The sequence below is a fragment of the Alligator mississippiensis genome, chromosome 3, assembly GCF_030867095.1.
Source record: "Alligator mississippiensis isolate rAllMis1 chromosome 3, rAllMis1, whole genome shotgun sequence".
Classification (NCBI taxonomy): Eukaryota; Metazoa; Chordata; order Crocodylia; family Alligatoridae; genus Alligator; species Alligator mississippiensis.
In genome coordinates this window covers 63,766,434-63,781,576 of record NC_081826.1, presented here as the reverse complement: position 1 = coordinate 63,781,576, position 15,143 = coordinate 63,766,434, and the positions used below count along the sequence as shown (strand labels likewise).

The 15,143-nt window shown below is 46.0% G+C and overlaps 2 protein-coding genes and 1 long non-coding RNA gene across 18 annotated transcripts in view; 1 reads left to right on the top strand and 2 right to left on the bottom strand.

The window, feature by feature from the left end:
- The window catches only part of COPS5 (COP9 signalosome subunit 5), a 29,984-nt gene extending 27,202 nt beyond the window's left edge, over nt 1-2,782 (bottom strand). Inside the window, exons 1-2 of the mRNA XM_059724027.1 lie at nt 2,533-2,782; nt 2,165-2,399 (exon numbers count right to left, since the gene is read on the bottom strand). Coding sequence (XP_059580010.1) covers nt 2,165-2,399; nt 2,533-2,705 — 408 coding nt within the window. The 5' untranslated portion in view covers nt 2,706-2,782. The remainder of the gene's footprint in view (nt 1-2,164; nt 2,400-2,532) is intronic.
- A 1,333-nt stretch (nt 2,783-4,115) lies between these two features.
- On the bottom strand, nt 4,116-5,330 carry LOC132249303 (uncharacterized). The gene is made up of 2 exons (XR_009460712.1): nt 5,270-5,330; nt 4,116-4,896 (listed from the first exon to the last, which is right to left on the bottom strand). It is a non-coding gene; the product is annotated as an uncharacterized LOC132249303 (long non-coding RNA).
- Nucleotides 5,331-5,385: 55 nt separating this feature from the next.
- The window catches only part of CSPP1 (centrosome and spindle pole associated protein 1), a 121,207-nt gene continuing 111,449 nt past the window's right edge, over nt 5,386-15,143 (top strand). For 4 of the 16 annotated variants that reach the window (XM_059724017.1, XM_059724018.1, XM_059724016.1 and 1 more), the window contains exons 1-3: nt 5,939-8,518; nt 9,379-9,491; nt 12,409-12,505. In XM_059724017.1, coding sequence (XP_059580000.1) covers nt 9,393-9,491; nt 12,409-12,505 — 196 coding nt within the window. In that variant the 5' untranslated portion in view covers nt 5,939-8,518; nt 9,379-9,392. The other 12 variants (XR_009460711.1, XM_059724020.1, XM_059724014.1 and 9 more) reach the window with 10 other exon arrangements.

Here is a 15,143-nt window from a genome sequence, read left to right as displayed (position 1 = left end):
ATGCTGTATCTAATGAAGTCAATGGATGCTAAACAAATGACTTTTGCAGAAGGTAAAAGTCTAAAGGCTTAAAATAAAAGAACTTTTTTTTTTTAATGTTTACGTGTTGAACAGCTAGAAACAGAACACTAACACTTTTTTGTGCATTTTCATTCCTGTGCACAAAAAACGATGAACCAAAATCGAAGTCATTTCCAAAATGTTCACTTAACAGAACACCAACAACTTGCTACCTAGTATTAACAAAATAAACAATTTAACATTCTGTTACTGGCAATAATTCTTCTCTCAAGGCCTGTGAAAAAGTCAGAATGTGAACGCTCACTAGAGCACTGTACAAGGATGAAGTCATTGTGCTAATGCATGAGACAACAAAAGTGATCAACAAAATGGGAAAAATGATTCTATGCAAATGTGCACAAAACAGAAACAGGGCAAAACACGTTCTGGGAAACACTGTCACAAGTTATCCCTAAAATTATTATAACTGAAGAGTAGGTACTAATTTTGAGATGGAAATATGATTTTCAAATGAAAGCACAAAGCAAGGATTTTTGTGGGTGATCTCTCTTTTACTGGACCAACTGCACAGTTAGGATAGATTTAAACAAGCTTCCAAATGCATGACATCCTTCTTTGGGTCAGGGACACAGTTGGAATCTCTCATTTCCTGGACCATAATAACTACAACCTCACTCCAACACTACCATTTTCAAATTAGCGTTTATAACTTCAACCTAGTGAAATATTATAGCATTATACTAGTACATCTCAGGTATTTTTCCATATATTGTGGATATAACTGTATTAAGAGAAAATTCAAAATCACCTGCTTAAATCAGGACAAAGGACCAAAACAGCCCTAATAAGCAAAACAAGTCTATATCTTTTAACAAAACCAACTTCTACTGTGTTTGGTCTTTTCTCATGTTATAATTCATCCCGATTCAAAATCTGCACTGACATCTATAACTAAACAGTCAGAGTGCAAATGTGATTAGGATTAATAATTCCTTGATCTTGCTATCTTTGCCTGGTTGGTTTCTGACACTAGAGGGGAGTCCACTGACTTCAGCTGAATCCTGCAGAGGTTAACATCTGTCCAATTAGAGCAGAGAGAGATGGTTAGCCATAGAAAAGCAATGGTACTATTCAGCAATGGTAACTCAAGGCAGAATGGGCCTTAAAATTTCAGAATGTCCCTCTTGCTCATTCTGCTGTACAGGACCATCAATCAAGTAACAGGAGATGCATAAGTGTATCAATTTCCTTTGGTCTAATAAAAGATATCAAATTCACCCAAGGAACCTTGTCTGTCAATTTCCTTTGTGAATCTACCAGACATTAAAGGCCCAGTCCTGTCTGCCTGTGCAGAGTCCAGTGCAGGATCAGGGCCTACATAAAAATTCATGACATTTTTAGGGATGGAGGGGGGCATTTCACAATTATCACTCCTTTCTTCCCACCCCAAGCATTTTGCATAGTAAACCTTCACAAATTAGAGTTACCCTGAAGCAGCACTGACCACCACATACTCCTCCTTTTTTCACCTTTTGCAAAGGGTTTAGGTGTGGTTACAGAATAAAGCGCATTTCCAGAGGGATTTAGGAAATGAGGGGTGAGGAGGGGAGAAAGCGTGCTGCATCTGTGAGATGTTTCTGCTCTTTGTTTTTAAATGTCAAAATTCAGGTCTGCACAATGCAGGTACGGCCAATTTGGGAAGAAACCTGCTCCCTTACCCTTCCCTGCTGCTGAAACCCCACTCTGTGCTGCGGGGGGCAGTGCCAAGGGGAGTCGGTTTGAACTCAAGCAGGAAGGAGCATCAACCCCTCTCCTCTTCCCCGATAAGAAACAACACGTGAGGCAGGTGTGAGGTGCCTGGACCAAGCAGGGACCTGTGCTAGGGCTGCCAACTGTTTGAATCTATTCTGGGAGGTTTCATCACATGATATAATGATATTAATGACTTTACGTTGGGAAAACAAATGCACATTACTATTACATTTTAAAAACCCACTAGACTACCGTATAAATCAGATCCAACATTTAACATTTATTTTAACAAATGTCCTATCATTTATCTCCCAGGTAACTCTCAGCAGTCTCCTGGAAATGTTTCTCTAACCCTGGAGGCCTGGCAACCCTACCCCGCATGGGCCCGCACCTGCTTGGCGTTCTCGATGTAGGCCGCCATGTACTCGTAGGCAGCCGCCTGCGCGTTGACACGCGTCTCAGTGCCCTCCACGGGCAGGGCGAAGCTGTCCATAATGATCATGGTCTCGCCGTCCACCTTGCCCAGCATCAGCCCCATCACCTCCAGGTTGCCGCCCGAGCGTGCGTGCATCACCATCTTCAGCAGCGCCAGCGCCGAGATCTTGCAGTACTTGAAGTAGTGGTGGCTGCAACGGCACGCGACCGGCCCGCCCAGCTCAGCTCACCTCAGCCTAGCCTGGCCCGGCCCGGCCAGGGGCCTCCGCCGCCCCCCGAGCGGGGCAGCCCAGGCCCAGCCCCCACCCCCGGCCCCGCGCTCACTCCTTGGTCCAGGGCTTGGCCGCCAGGATCTCCTGCTGCTGCTTGCGGTCGTACTTGTAGATCTCGTCGATGCTCTGCGCCTCCTGCATGTTGTTCGCCAGCTCCCACGTCTTCTGCGCCATCCCGCCGCCGCTCCCTGACGCGCCGCCGCCAGCACCCCCGGCCGTCGCCATGCCCGAGCGGCCGCCGCGCCCACCACCGCGGCCCGGGGGTAAGGGGGCAGGACGCGGCGCGGCGGAGAAAGTGGAAAATGGCTACCGGGCGCGGGGGGGGGGGGGGACGCGGAATGGTACGGGCCGCAGGGCCTGACACTGGCTCTTGCGCGCGCCCCCTAGCGAGCCCGCCGGGGCACCGCGGGAGTGCCGGCGGCGAGAGGACGGGGCTGGGGGGACCTCGGGGGTCTGTCTAGGCCAGCCCCCTGCTAGGAGCAGGACCAGCGCCCACTAAATCACCCTAGTCAGCGCGGCGAGGATCTGTCTAACGCCCTCGCTCCGCCGCACTACTGGAGCTGCTTCTGAGCTTACATTTCCTGACCCTGATCCTTCTGGTCCCAGCTCTGGGCCTCGAGCGCAGCCCCTGACCACCCTGTAGGACTTTGGCGGGCTCCCCCTGGCACAGAGGACGGTAGCCGAGCCCAAGGCTTTTGTGCTGCAGGCAGACCACGGGAATGCACACTTGCTTTGTGGGATGGAGATCCTAATTTAAATTCTTCCTTTAATATGCATGTCATCACCATCTTTTACTGCTCTGCTCGTGCACATTTAATTTGGATATTAGGGAAAACTTTCTTCAGGGTGGTGAAGCACTGGGACAGGTCACCTAGAGAGGTGGTGGTGCCACCTCCATCCTTGGAGGATTTAAGGCCCAGCTCATCAAAGCCTTGGTTGGGATCATGAATGCCTCCTGCCTCCTGAGGCTGGTGGGGAGCATGGCCACTTCCCACAGGCAGCGGCAGGGGCATGGCAGCAGTGAGCGGGGACCGCCCGCAGGCGGACACAGCAGTGTCGGCGGCCAGGTGTGGGGGTGGCGAGTGCTGAGTTGCGACTGCCCACAGATGCCGCCAGCAGTGTCAGCAGCAGCCACCAATCTCAGGGGGTGCGCATGCACCCATGTGGACCTGCTACACATTACCAATGGCTGGGATAATGTAGTTGGGGACGGTCGTGCTCTAAGCAGGGATTTAGACTAGATGACCTCCTGAGGTGCCTTCCAATCCTAATTTTCTAGGATTCAGGACTGTATCGCATCGAAATAAAAGGCTTTTTAGGTAAAGACCATGTCATTTCTGGGTGGGCCCTGTCATGGGATCCCTTGGGGTGGAACCGTGTGCCGGGATGAAGTCAGTGAGGTGTGAGCAAGTCTGAGGTACACAGGAGCAGGAGCCTACAGTGCCCCTACATGAGGCCCCAGCCTCACAACTGTACCCACTTGGGAGCTGGTGGATGTCTTGCTCCCTACGGGTTTCACCTGGAGAGATTCAGTCGGTAGGCCAGGACCTACAGCTGTAAAACAACAAGGGAGGAGGAGCGTCAGTTGGATTTTGTATATTTATCTATGAAATGCAAAACTCTAGAACTCTTGGCTCAGAGATGATACTTTTTATTAGACCAACTAAGAAATTGCAAAAAAACCAAAAAAAATTCTTTTTTCTGCAAGCTGTTGGGCACACATGCCCTTCCTCAGGCTCAGGGAAAATTAATGATGGTAAAAAGTCCCCGTAGGTAGAAAATAAACTTTACTTTTGCACAGAGGAAACGGAAGGTGGAAGTCTGTTCCTCTGAGTGTCTTTTGAGTTGCTCTTTGATGTGCAGATCAGGCAGGATTCCTTCCCTGGTGCTGCCAGATGGCAGGCAGGGAGCTGTAGAAATCTTTCTTGTTGTTTAGCAATGAACCTTAAATACAAAATTAGCTAAAATTCAGCATCTTCCATGTTTCAGGGATGTATTTGGTAGCTGCATTGGTCTGAGACAAAAAGAAATGCAAAACTCTAGAACTTTTGGTTGAGAGGTGACCTTTTATTAGACCAACTACGAAATCGCAACAAAATGATCTTTCTCTGAAAGCTTTTAGGCGCCACAGCCTTCCTCAGGCGTATTTATCTGTGACATTCACATTACATTGTTCCTGCATCCTATTTGTAATGTGTTGGGCCCCTGAGATAAGAAGAGACACAACACTGGACAAAAGGGGGAGAAGGTTGAGGGGAGTCTCCTCCATCTGCCAAGAAACATGGAAGCAATATTTGCTAGAAAAACGTCCATGAGAGAAGCGCAGGCTGTTCTGAAGGGAACACTTAACAAGGTTAGGCTCCTGGATGGATGTGCATGTCTGCTGCCCCAGCAAATGACTTTTGTAACAGCGCTCCTAGGATGGAAAACAGTGACTTAAAAACACTCTGTGACTAGCAGTGTCATTGTTGTGATTTTGCTGCTCCAGTCTGCGATTCTAGGCCTCCATCCTGGGCTAGAGAGGGGTGACCTAATAGGAAGCCACCAGAGAAACGCGACACCAGATGATCTCCCTGCTTTTTTTAAAAAACACTTTTCTTCCTGACTTTGCAGGACTTTCCTACGTTAAAGCCAGCGGGGGTGTGAGCCCGGCCTGCGGCTGGGCGGCCAGGTGCGCGGGGATCCGATCCGGCAGTGCGCGCAGGGAAGGGGGGGGGGGTCTCACACAGTCGGGCTGGGGCGTGTTGGGGATCCCGGCGTGGGAGCGGGGGCACTACCCGTGTGCGGACCTGGGGGCTCGTGGGAGGGCTGGCGTCCGGCTCAGGCTGCGGCGCGGGGCTCCCAGGCGGCAGGGGGCGCTGCGGGCCGCTCCCGCCGTCAGTGCCCGCGGCCGGCGAGGCGGGAAGCGAGGCGCGCGGCGGCCGGAGCTTGCGTCTGTGAGCTCGCGCGGAGCCGCTGAGTGTCGCCGCGGCGGCCCCTGCGTCCCTTCCCCCGGTGAGGTGGCGGCGCGGTCTGCCCCAGGGCCGCCGGGCTCTGGGTACGGGGCGTTGGGGAGGCGGGGGGCCTGCGTCTCGCGGGGGCGACGGGGAGGGCTGTCGCAGGCCCCAGCAACGGTTTCTGTTGTAACCTGGTTGCCTAACAACGCCGAGCGGCGTCTTAAAGGGGCCGCACGCGGGGCTGGCCGGTGGGAGCGCGTTCGGAGCCGCCCCGCGTGTCATCACGCCCCGCCTTTCCCGGTGCCGCGGGGCGATGCCATTGGCGGGCGTGGGGAGCACGGGGGTCCTGCGCGTGCCCGGAGCCGCCCCTGGCGGCTGTACCACCGCCGCTCGGGGGGGAGCTGCAGGGGGACGTGGTCAGTGGTGGTCGCGTGGTCTGCTCCGGGCCGGCAGCGGAGCGGGCTCGGGCTGCGGCGGCGCTGCCCGCCATGGAGAGCGGGTCCCCGCCGGGGTAGGGGCGGGACGAGGAGGGGAAGCCCCGCTGCAGCTTTTCCAGCAGCCTTCCCAGCGGGTTCGACTGCCTCTTCCCCGGGGGCTGGGACAGGGGCTTCCAGCGCCCGAGACGGCTCCGGCGCTCCTGCCTTGTTCTCCCTCGCGCGGGGCTGGGTCTGGGGCTGCGGCTGCATTAGGACAGCAGAGGTTGCAGGGATCCTGGTGGAAATTGCGGGTAGTATTAAGCTGGGGTGGGGGGACTCTGGACCCTGGCTCCACTGCTGCTTTCTTTCCCCTCTGCTAAGACAGCCGAAGAGCAGAAAGGCCTGGCTTCCCCAGGCCGGTTCCCGAGGCTTTCCCCTCTCGTGATGGGCGTCTTGCCGCAGTCGCTTCAGGTTCGGGGCCTAAACTGGAGAGAAGAGACTGGCACGGGCTGTGCTGGGCTGGCGGGAGCGCGTCTGTTGGAAAGCAGCTGAACTGTTCCTGGTGGTAAAGCCGAGCTGGTGTTGGCAGAAGCAGGCCCGTGCTTAGTTGTCTTCAGCATGAGCTCCTCAAAATCCTCCTCTTCTGGGCTGTCTGCTTGTTTTCTGCTTGGCTAGAAGGACTGAAACGCAGCACAGCCTGCGGCAGTTTGTTTGCTTCCACTTGCAGCTTCTCAGCTGACTACCTTGTTGCCATTACGCGTTGCGTTTATGCATGTTGGCTTCATTTTAAATAAATGTTAACACTTGTGGTAGGGTAAGAGTGATATTATAGCTGTGATGGTCCAGAAGTGATGCCACAGGCATAATGTGTTATGCCAGACGCATAATTTCTTAGGGTGGTATCTTTCATTGGACCAACTGTGTCACTGGGATAAAGTTAGACAGGATTTTGAATGTAAGACATTTGTAAACATGGTCATTTGTGTAGGAGCTTGTTGGATGCTATAAAACAATTTGAGAATTTTGTCCTTTTGTAGCAACCTTTGACAGCAGATCCCTTTGAAATTAACCTACGTAATTGGAAATATTACTTTGTAACAGCACAAAAGTGTTCAAGAGGCAAAGATTTCTGACCATGACATCTTTCGTTAGACCAAACGTAGCTGGGATAAAGTTAGACAAGCTTTTGCATGTAAGATGTTTGTGGGATCTCTGTGCCTATGACATTTGTGTTGCATTTGAAAGCTTGTCTCAACTTTTTCAACTACATAGTTAATGCAATGAAGGATATCACCCCAAGAAATCCTTCCCTCTCAAACACTTTTGAGTTTATACATTGTAATATTTCCATTTACTTTGATTAATTTCAAAGGCTCCTATAAAATAACACAATTTTTAAACAAATTATTTTGTAGTGTCCTACAGATTCATATGCGAATGATAGCATTTAGCATGAGCCATCACAAAATTAGCTAGTACTATGTTCAATGTAGCATACATATAAACAATTTTAATGGACTTAGCAAGGGGGGTGTTGTCTGAAGGGATTTTTGTTGTTTTTGGCTAGTTTTAATATTCTTGCATGTGTCTACATGTATATGCACAAAAATGAAAATGGGGAATCTGGTGATTTTCAATGGTTTAAACTAAAAGCAGAATCTTAAATAACTCTTCATTGGTGCAATGTCTAATTTTATGAAATCACTTGTTTTTCTTCCCTTGAGCATTGGTGTATTATCTGAACACAGCTGTGGATGCACAGCCTTCAAAATGCTCAAGTAAACTCTGTATCCCCTTTTCCTTTTCTTCTGTTTCATTTTCTCTTGTAGAGGATCCTTTCTAATAATTTAATTGGCAGTTGACTCTTGTGCTTGTTTCACAAACTTTGAATCCATGCACATTTTAAAAGATCTTCTCAAGCAAAAGCAGTGGCATAAAATTATCTAGTTATCTCCTTAGCAAAATTTTGTTAGTGCTTCTTGCCTTATAGCCGTGTTAAAGGTAGCATGCTGAATTAACTGTATTTCTGTTAGTCTGTTTAGGTACAGTATTTTACTACGAGTAAAATTTTGAGCTTTCTTCACATTAAATGAATTTTTGTATAGTAAAAATAAATCTTAATAGGCATTTTGCCTTGGTTTTTCCTTAATGTTTCATATTGCTTAGGATCAGTATCTGATAAAAGTAAAAAATATAATTATAGATAGCTCATTATACTATCTATTTTGGAGTGAGAGAGACTCTTGCAGCTCTCACTAGCATTCATTCCCTAACTTAAAAAAATGTCTCCAAATAGGGTTTGGAAACAATTCCAGAGTGTATACATGTGGAACTGAAGGTCAGATTCAGTTGCCACAGTCCAGTGAGCTATGGAAGCAACTTTTTTTGGTGTATGACTTGATGTATGTTATTCTTGCAAGTGAGTAGGCTTCGGTAGGTAGCTGATGTGAGCAAGTGTGGAGCTTATTGTGAAAAAAATCTCTTTTTCCTTTCATCATCATAATAATGTTCAGCAATCCTTCTGTAAAGTTGCTTCTCCAAAAGTAATATAGCCTGTGCCTAACGGCATATATTCTCTCTTAGGTTTTCTTTGACTTTCAGCGTGCAAAGTCAATGAGATTAATGATTTAGGACAATCAGATGGGGAATTTATTTTTGGAATTGATCTTCCTGTATTACCACAAAGGTTTGTAACTGGGTTGCCCTAGATCTGCCTCATTTGAGGACTGTATAACTTTACTAATTTAAAGAATAACTTCCCCATACCAGTATGTTATACTAACATTTTACTGTAACTCAGAAGGCAGACTTCTCTTAATTTCAGACCTTTATTTGCTTATTTTGGTACACTGTGTGCTAATTTTATTTTTTCCATTTGCATTGTTATTTTTCAGCTGTCATGAATCAGTCTCTGTGTGTTGTGTGTGTCGTTGTTTCCCCCCCCCGGTCATTTTTGACAGGCACTTGGCTAGTCCTATAATAATAACCTATATGGAAAAGAAGAGTACTATATTCAGAAAATTATTGGGACTGTCTTATGGAATCTTTTGTTTCTCTCGGAGGAGAAATTCTAAAGGTTTCTATGCATTAGGTCAGGGGTGCTCAACCCCTGGGCTTTGGGCCAAAACTAGCACATGGAGCCATTGCATCCGGGCTGTGGGACTCCCCACAGGTTGGGAAATTTTGCAGTGGGGGAGCAGTGGCACTTATTACTACTACCTTCCCATGCTGCCAGTTTCTCAAGCTTCATACGGCTGAGTTAGGAACAGGTCACACCCCCTCCTCCCTGTATGTCCAGGTCAGGACTGGGCACCGCCCATCTACCTGTGGGGCAAAAAAGGATGCTTTAGTTCAGTTATCTCCAGGGAGGTTTTCTCTAAAGCTAAGCTAACCAAGATTTTCAAGCTTATGTTTCTTTATCAGGTATACACAATAATTTGATGACTAAATTGAGTTGTTTAAGCTTGTTAGTAATTTAACTTTTTGTAAACTCCAGTTCTTCCTGGTGAAGAATTGCATCATTCTGAAGCTATGTTTCTCTCCTAGGAATCTAAAACACAATGTCAGATATCTTGGACCAATTTATTGAAGAGCAAAAGGCCAAGTTGGCACAAGACAAAGCAGAACTTGAAAACGATCCTCCTTATATGGAGATGAGGGTAAGAGAATTTAACTGCTTGAATTTTAAAGTTTTTTTAAAGTCTGCTTTTGATGTGCTCATAAAAGCTAATTCTTTATAAGATCTTTTACATCTGTGCATGGGAGGGCATTGGCAAATCTAATTTCTCTTCAGACTTGGGTATTAAATGTGTTCAGCTGTGAAGATTGGTAGACTGTGCTGCATTTCTTTCAGCCATCAGCCTATTGAATTTTGATGTTCATAGGCTGGTAGCCAGAGACACTGAAGTATAAGCCCTTGCTTCTAATTAAACATTCTTATTGTCCTGGGTGGGATTGTTTCTAAGTCTGGGTTCCATATCCTCAGACTACCCTTCTTTTACTTTTCCAGAAAAATAGTCACAGTTCTATTTCTTGAATTAGTCTCTGAGACATGGTAATCCTTTTTGTTCTTCCCCTTCCATACTGCTTTGTCTGCTTTGGTGTATTATTACCTTGCTAGTCTAATAATTCTCAACCTCCTGCCTCTTCCCGTTCCTGCAGCCTCAGGCCTCCCCCCCCCCCGCTGTCGTTCACTGCAGTGTTTTTGCCCCCCACAGCCTCAGGCCCATGTCCCCCTTCCCTTGTCTCCCTCTCCCAAGAACCTCTGCAGCCCCCCTCTTCTCCTTGCTGCTCGCCCTTGCTCTGTTGCCAACAGACTCCATCCTCACTCCAGCTTGGGGCACAGAGCATGGCTCTAGCCCAGCCACATAGCAGGAGACTGGAGAATGAATGGAGCCTGCTGATGCAAGGGTAAATGGCAGCAGGAGGGGAGAAGAGGTGGGTGGGGATCAGAGGCAATGGGATGGAGGAGATGGGGGAAGGAAGAGGGATTCTGAGGTTGGGGGGGCAGGAGTGGTACATTGGGGAGATAGGAGGGCTGTGGGGGGCAGGCACAAGGGGGGGGAAAGTGTGGGAGGTGACAGGCAGTGGAGGGCAAACTGCCTGCTTTCCTCCCCCATCATCTGCCCCTCCCTAGTGCCTGGCACCACTGCCTACCCCCTTACTGCCTCCCTACTGCCTGTCCTACCATGTGCCAGCCCTACCTTCCCCCCTCCCACCACATACCCCTCACAGCTGCTTTCCCAGGTGCAATGTTGGTAGGAACAATTTTAAGATGATCTTCCAATAATTAGATTCTATACATGGAAAATTATATAACAAATTTATAAATTTTCCATGTATAAAATCTAATTATTGGGGGGTCATTTTACATTCAGGGCTGTCTTGGAAAGTACAAGAAATTGGAAGTTTTGAAATTGTGTACCCCTCAATTGACAGAAGTTATGGAGGGTGTGCAGGCCGGGCCCCGATCCCGCCCTCGTCGCCATGCACGGCGGTGATTCCGATCCCATTCTGGCCGCCATGGGCAAGCCGGGAGTGAACCGGGATCGTACCGGACTCGTCTTCAGTGCACATGGGCTGTGGCCGGCAGCCCGGGCACGTGGGGCGGGAGAGAACCGCGGGGCGGTTTAGCGCACGCGAGTTAGAATTAGTTATGGAGGCGTAATGGCTGATTGAAGAGATTATTTACTTACACCCAAAGATGGTATTGGTGTAGGCTGGACAGGTTTCCAGGCACAGCTCCCGCTTGAACCCTCGTTGGAGGACTCTGACAAATCAATTGCTCCCACGGAGTTTGCTAGGCTCCGCGGGTCTGGTTAAGTTGGGTTCGAAAAGTTTCCCCGGAGTTACTTAGGCTCTGCGGGGTCCGAAGTTACAGGAAAGGGATACGTCTAGGATTGCGCTTGGTGACGGGGAGAGGTGAGAAGCGAAAGCTCCGTAGGCTCGGTTCTATTGCCTCTGTTGCCTGCTTAGGGGAGGCGCATCGGGTCCGCGAGGGTCCACAGCGCTTGGAGATCTTCACACAGAATCTCTCTCTCTTCCTCCCTCCTCCGGCTTGGGCGGAAACTACCCAAGCCTTTTGTAAGGCTAGCAAGCCAATCGCTAGCTGCCACGTGTGCCTAAATTAGGACTCGGCCAATAACATGGCGCGGATCCTAATACAAATGGCGGGAACTTCTTTACAACGTGTATCACTACGGTGCAAGAAAGAGATGCACGCTGCAAAGAAGCTGCAATCCGGCGGGAAATCCCCCGCTGCACTAGAGTTCTCTCTAGCAGCAGAGAACTCTACCGTGAAAAGAAAGCGACAAACTGGTGGGAAATAATTTAGCGGTGCCGAAGCGCGCACACAAACAAAAAATCACAACTTTGGGTTGTGACAGAGGGGTGTCTTTGAGTCCAGTGAAGGGTGTTTGGAGTCCAAAAAAGGTTGAGAACCATTGCATTAGTCACCCTGTGTTCAGTTTTCCTAACTCCTGTTGAGCCCCAAGCTATTCATTTCCTGCTTGGTGCATCCTACTTGGCCATCAACTTTTCTTTGTTTATGTACCCATGACACTAATTTTTCAAGGTATTGAAAGAGCATGCAGGCTTTTGTCTTCATCTTGCCTGCTTAGACCAGTTATAGGAAGCAGGAAGATAGTTTTGCTGCATTGAAGGCTGTATTTTCACTCTGCATGAGCTGTGGGAAGAGGTAAAAGCACAAGGAGCTGATGTTCTGAACTTGCCCCACCATATCTGGATTTTTTTTTTTTTTAAATTTTACTAGATGACTGACCATACTGACTAATAGCATGGACCAGATCTTTCTTGTTAAGAAGAATAAAGGGCACATGTAGTCTGTGAAATATTTGTGAATCAAAGAATTCAAGTGCTAGTGAAAATCAAATACAACAGTAGTTCTTTAGTACAAGAGCTCCTTGTATATAATGATGGTGAACTCCACGCTCTGTTGCATGGATTTAAACTTGCATCTCTCTGCTTTCAAATAAAAATTAAATAATGTTCCCACAAGTGATTTTTATAGCTATTTCTCTCATCTATTCAAGCAAAATGTACTTTTTTTCTTTTCAGAGCAAAGGTTTAGAACAGCTTTCTGAGACCAGCAAAATGTTAATCTCTATGGCTAAAGAAAATATACCACCAAACAGTCAAGAGAGCTGTCCACTAGGTATGGTATACTTTTTATATGCAGTAGTTTTTAGGCGTGGATAATATTTAATTATCTTATGGAACTTTAAGTATTGCAGAAAAAAACTTTCATACTTTGCATTCTTATAAGAGCATCATAATAGTTCAGGCACATTAAATTTCTTTCACTACCTTTACACTATCCTGTTTGCTGTCTGAAAACTTGAGAGAGAATATCCTTTGTTGTAAGCATTATTCAGTTTAAGACCTGGGCTAATAATGTCTGTTAGCCAGTCTTGGGGGAGGAGGGGAGAGAGAGAGGCAGAATGAGGCTGTCTGTTGGAGCAGTATTTCAGGTAGAGTGTCCATTCCATTTGCTGCCAGAGATTTTTCCCCTGCTTAGGGATGAAAAAGCAAGAAGTTTTTAGGGTTTTTTGGGGTGTGTTTTTTTTTTTTTTGTTTGCCTCTTGGCACAAGTAGTCCTATGGCATGGTTCATAAGATCACAATCAAATGAGCTAAATCTCGTGACAAGCCTAAAAAGGCAAAAGATAAAGCAGCTGTATTTTTTTTTAAACTGGACTCTGTACTTGGATCACTTTGGTTAAATGAATTAATAATATTTGTGTTTAATTTCTTTGTGTAATAAAGGATGATGTCGTTAATTCATGGAGTACACAAAAAATAAATCAAATGCTTACTTGAAGTCTAAAGTTGTATGTTAAGCTGTGTTTACTAGAAGACCTCTTGAATATGAGACGAACACAAAATTCAGTTTTTATTCTGTTGAGTTATTTTTATTTAGGTGTATATTTTTTCAGTTTAACTTTTTTGTAAAGTCTTGTACTTTGACTGGAGCATTTGTCATCTCTCTTCTCTACAAATCTTTATTTACTTTCTAATTCTCTCCTGTTTCTTTCTTTGCAAATACTTGATGTTATTCCATTCTCCATTTTATTTTTTTTCTTTCTAATGTGCCAACCCTATATTTCTATGTTGTGTTTTCCTCATATGCTTCTGTTTTCTTCTTAATATTATTTGCTTAATCCCTGTTTACAGCTTCAGAGCTTTTTTCCATCTAGTTTTTGCTGCTAAGCAACCTCTTTCCTTTTACACAGAATGCAGTTGCTACTGTGCTGCATCTGTTTTTTATTCCTGATTTATTTTCATGCTGCTTATACCAGAATTAGCATATCTGTGTTCTCCATCCATAAGCACTAAAAGTTGTGTTTTCAGTTTATAGTACTTGATCAAATTTGATTTTGAAGTTGTATACACAATAGTTATATAAACTGTATGGCATGTAATATTTGCAAGATGCAGCAGTACCTCACAGGATAGAAATTATTTGGAAATTCATAGTTTCAGTGTACTTAATCAATCTCTCCTCCCTCACACACACTTTTTTTATTTAACTGAATCTTTTTCTGCTCCCATCTTAAAAATATAACATCCTTAATGTAATCCAAGACCAAGAAGAAAAAAAGGCTTTGTTCAAGATAGCTCTCAGACTTGAAATTGCAGTTCTTTACTTAGGTTGACAGAGGCTGTTGGGGATTTAAAAGCAAAGCAATAAATCTCTGGAAGCAAGTGGTACTTACAAATGCAGCTGGCCTGCCTCAATCAGTTACGACCCCTCTGCATTACAATTTAAGCTGAGATTGTAACCAGTCAGTGGCATGGTTTACCCTAAACATGGGTTATACCTTCATATGGGGGTTAGGGTTGAGGGGGAAGGCAACCAGCTCTTAAATGAGTACTTAAGCTTGACAATAAATGGCTTGATTTTTATGAGATTGGAGAACCTGTAATTGAAGTTAATGACCCATATGGATGCTCAGCACCTTTGAAAACAGGATGCTTATTAAATCCTAAATGTGGGCACTCATCTGAAAATCCTGGCTACGGCTTGTAAAATATAGTGCTGATAACAAACGATAAATAATTTAAAATATGAAATGCAGTACTTAAACTATGTTGGATTTTTTTAAATGTGGGGAGTAGGGAAAGGAGCAGGTGAATGTAGAACTGGTCCTGGTTACTTGAAGTTCTGTCCCCTACAGGCCAGCATAGGATGTGATGCCATTGTTTAAATAATGGTTGTGTTGGTGTTCCAGTCAGGTGAACTGACACCTTTATTCACCAATAAAAGTTTTAGAAATTGAACATTAGCAAGATTGTGGATTTCAGACATAGAAATAAATAAAAATACTAGTGATTGTTAATATTGGCTGTAACACGGACTCCTTACTCGCTTTAGAAATCACTTAGCACATTTGGATTCATTCTAATAATTACAACACTTTGAGGGAATGATGTATACGTGTGTCCCAAGCCTCAGTCCTCAGAACAGTTTTTCACGGTTTTTTAAGGATACAATTTTTATTTTGTCTGTAAGTGTAGTAACTTAAACCACCTCCCCCCTAACCCCTTCCTCCCCTCCCCCCCCCAAGAAAAAACACCCCAAAAGGACATAGGAGAGCTCCTTGGTCTAAGAAACCTGAAACTTGAACAATAGACCTGAAAGACACATAATACAGAACACATCTGGGAAGGAAAAGGACAAACTCCTCTTCTCCCCTTCCCCTTTGCTTCTATGGATCTCTTCCTAGTTCCTCAATTGTCAGAATAAATATAAAAAATCTCTTTAGTGCTTTATTTCATGAAGATATTGTGACA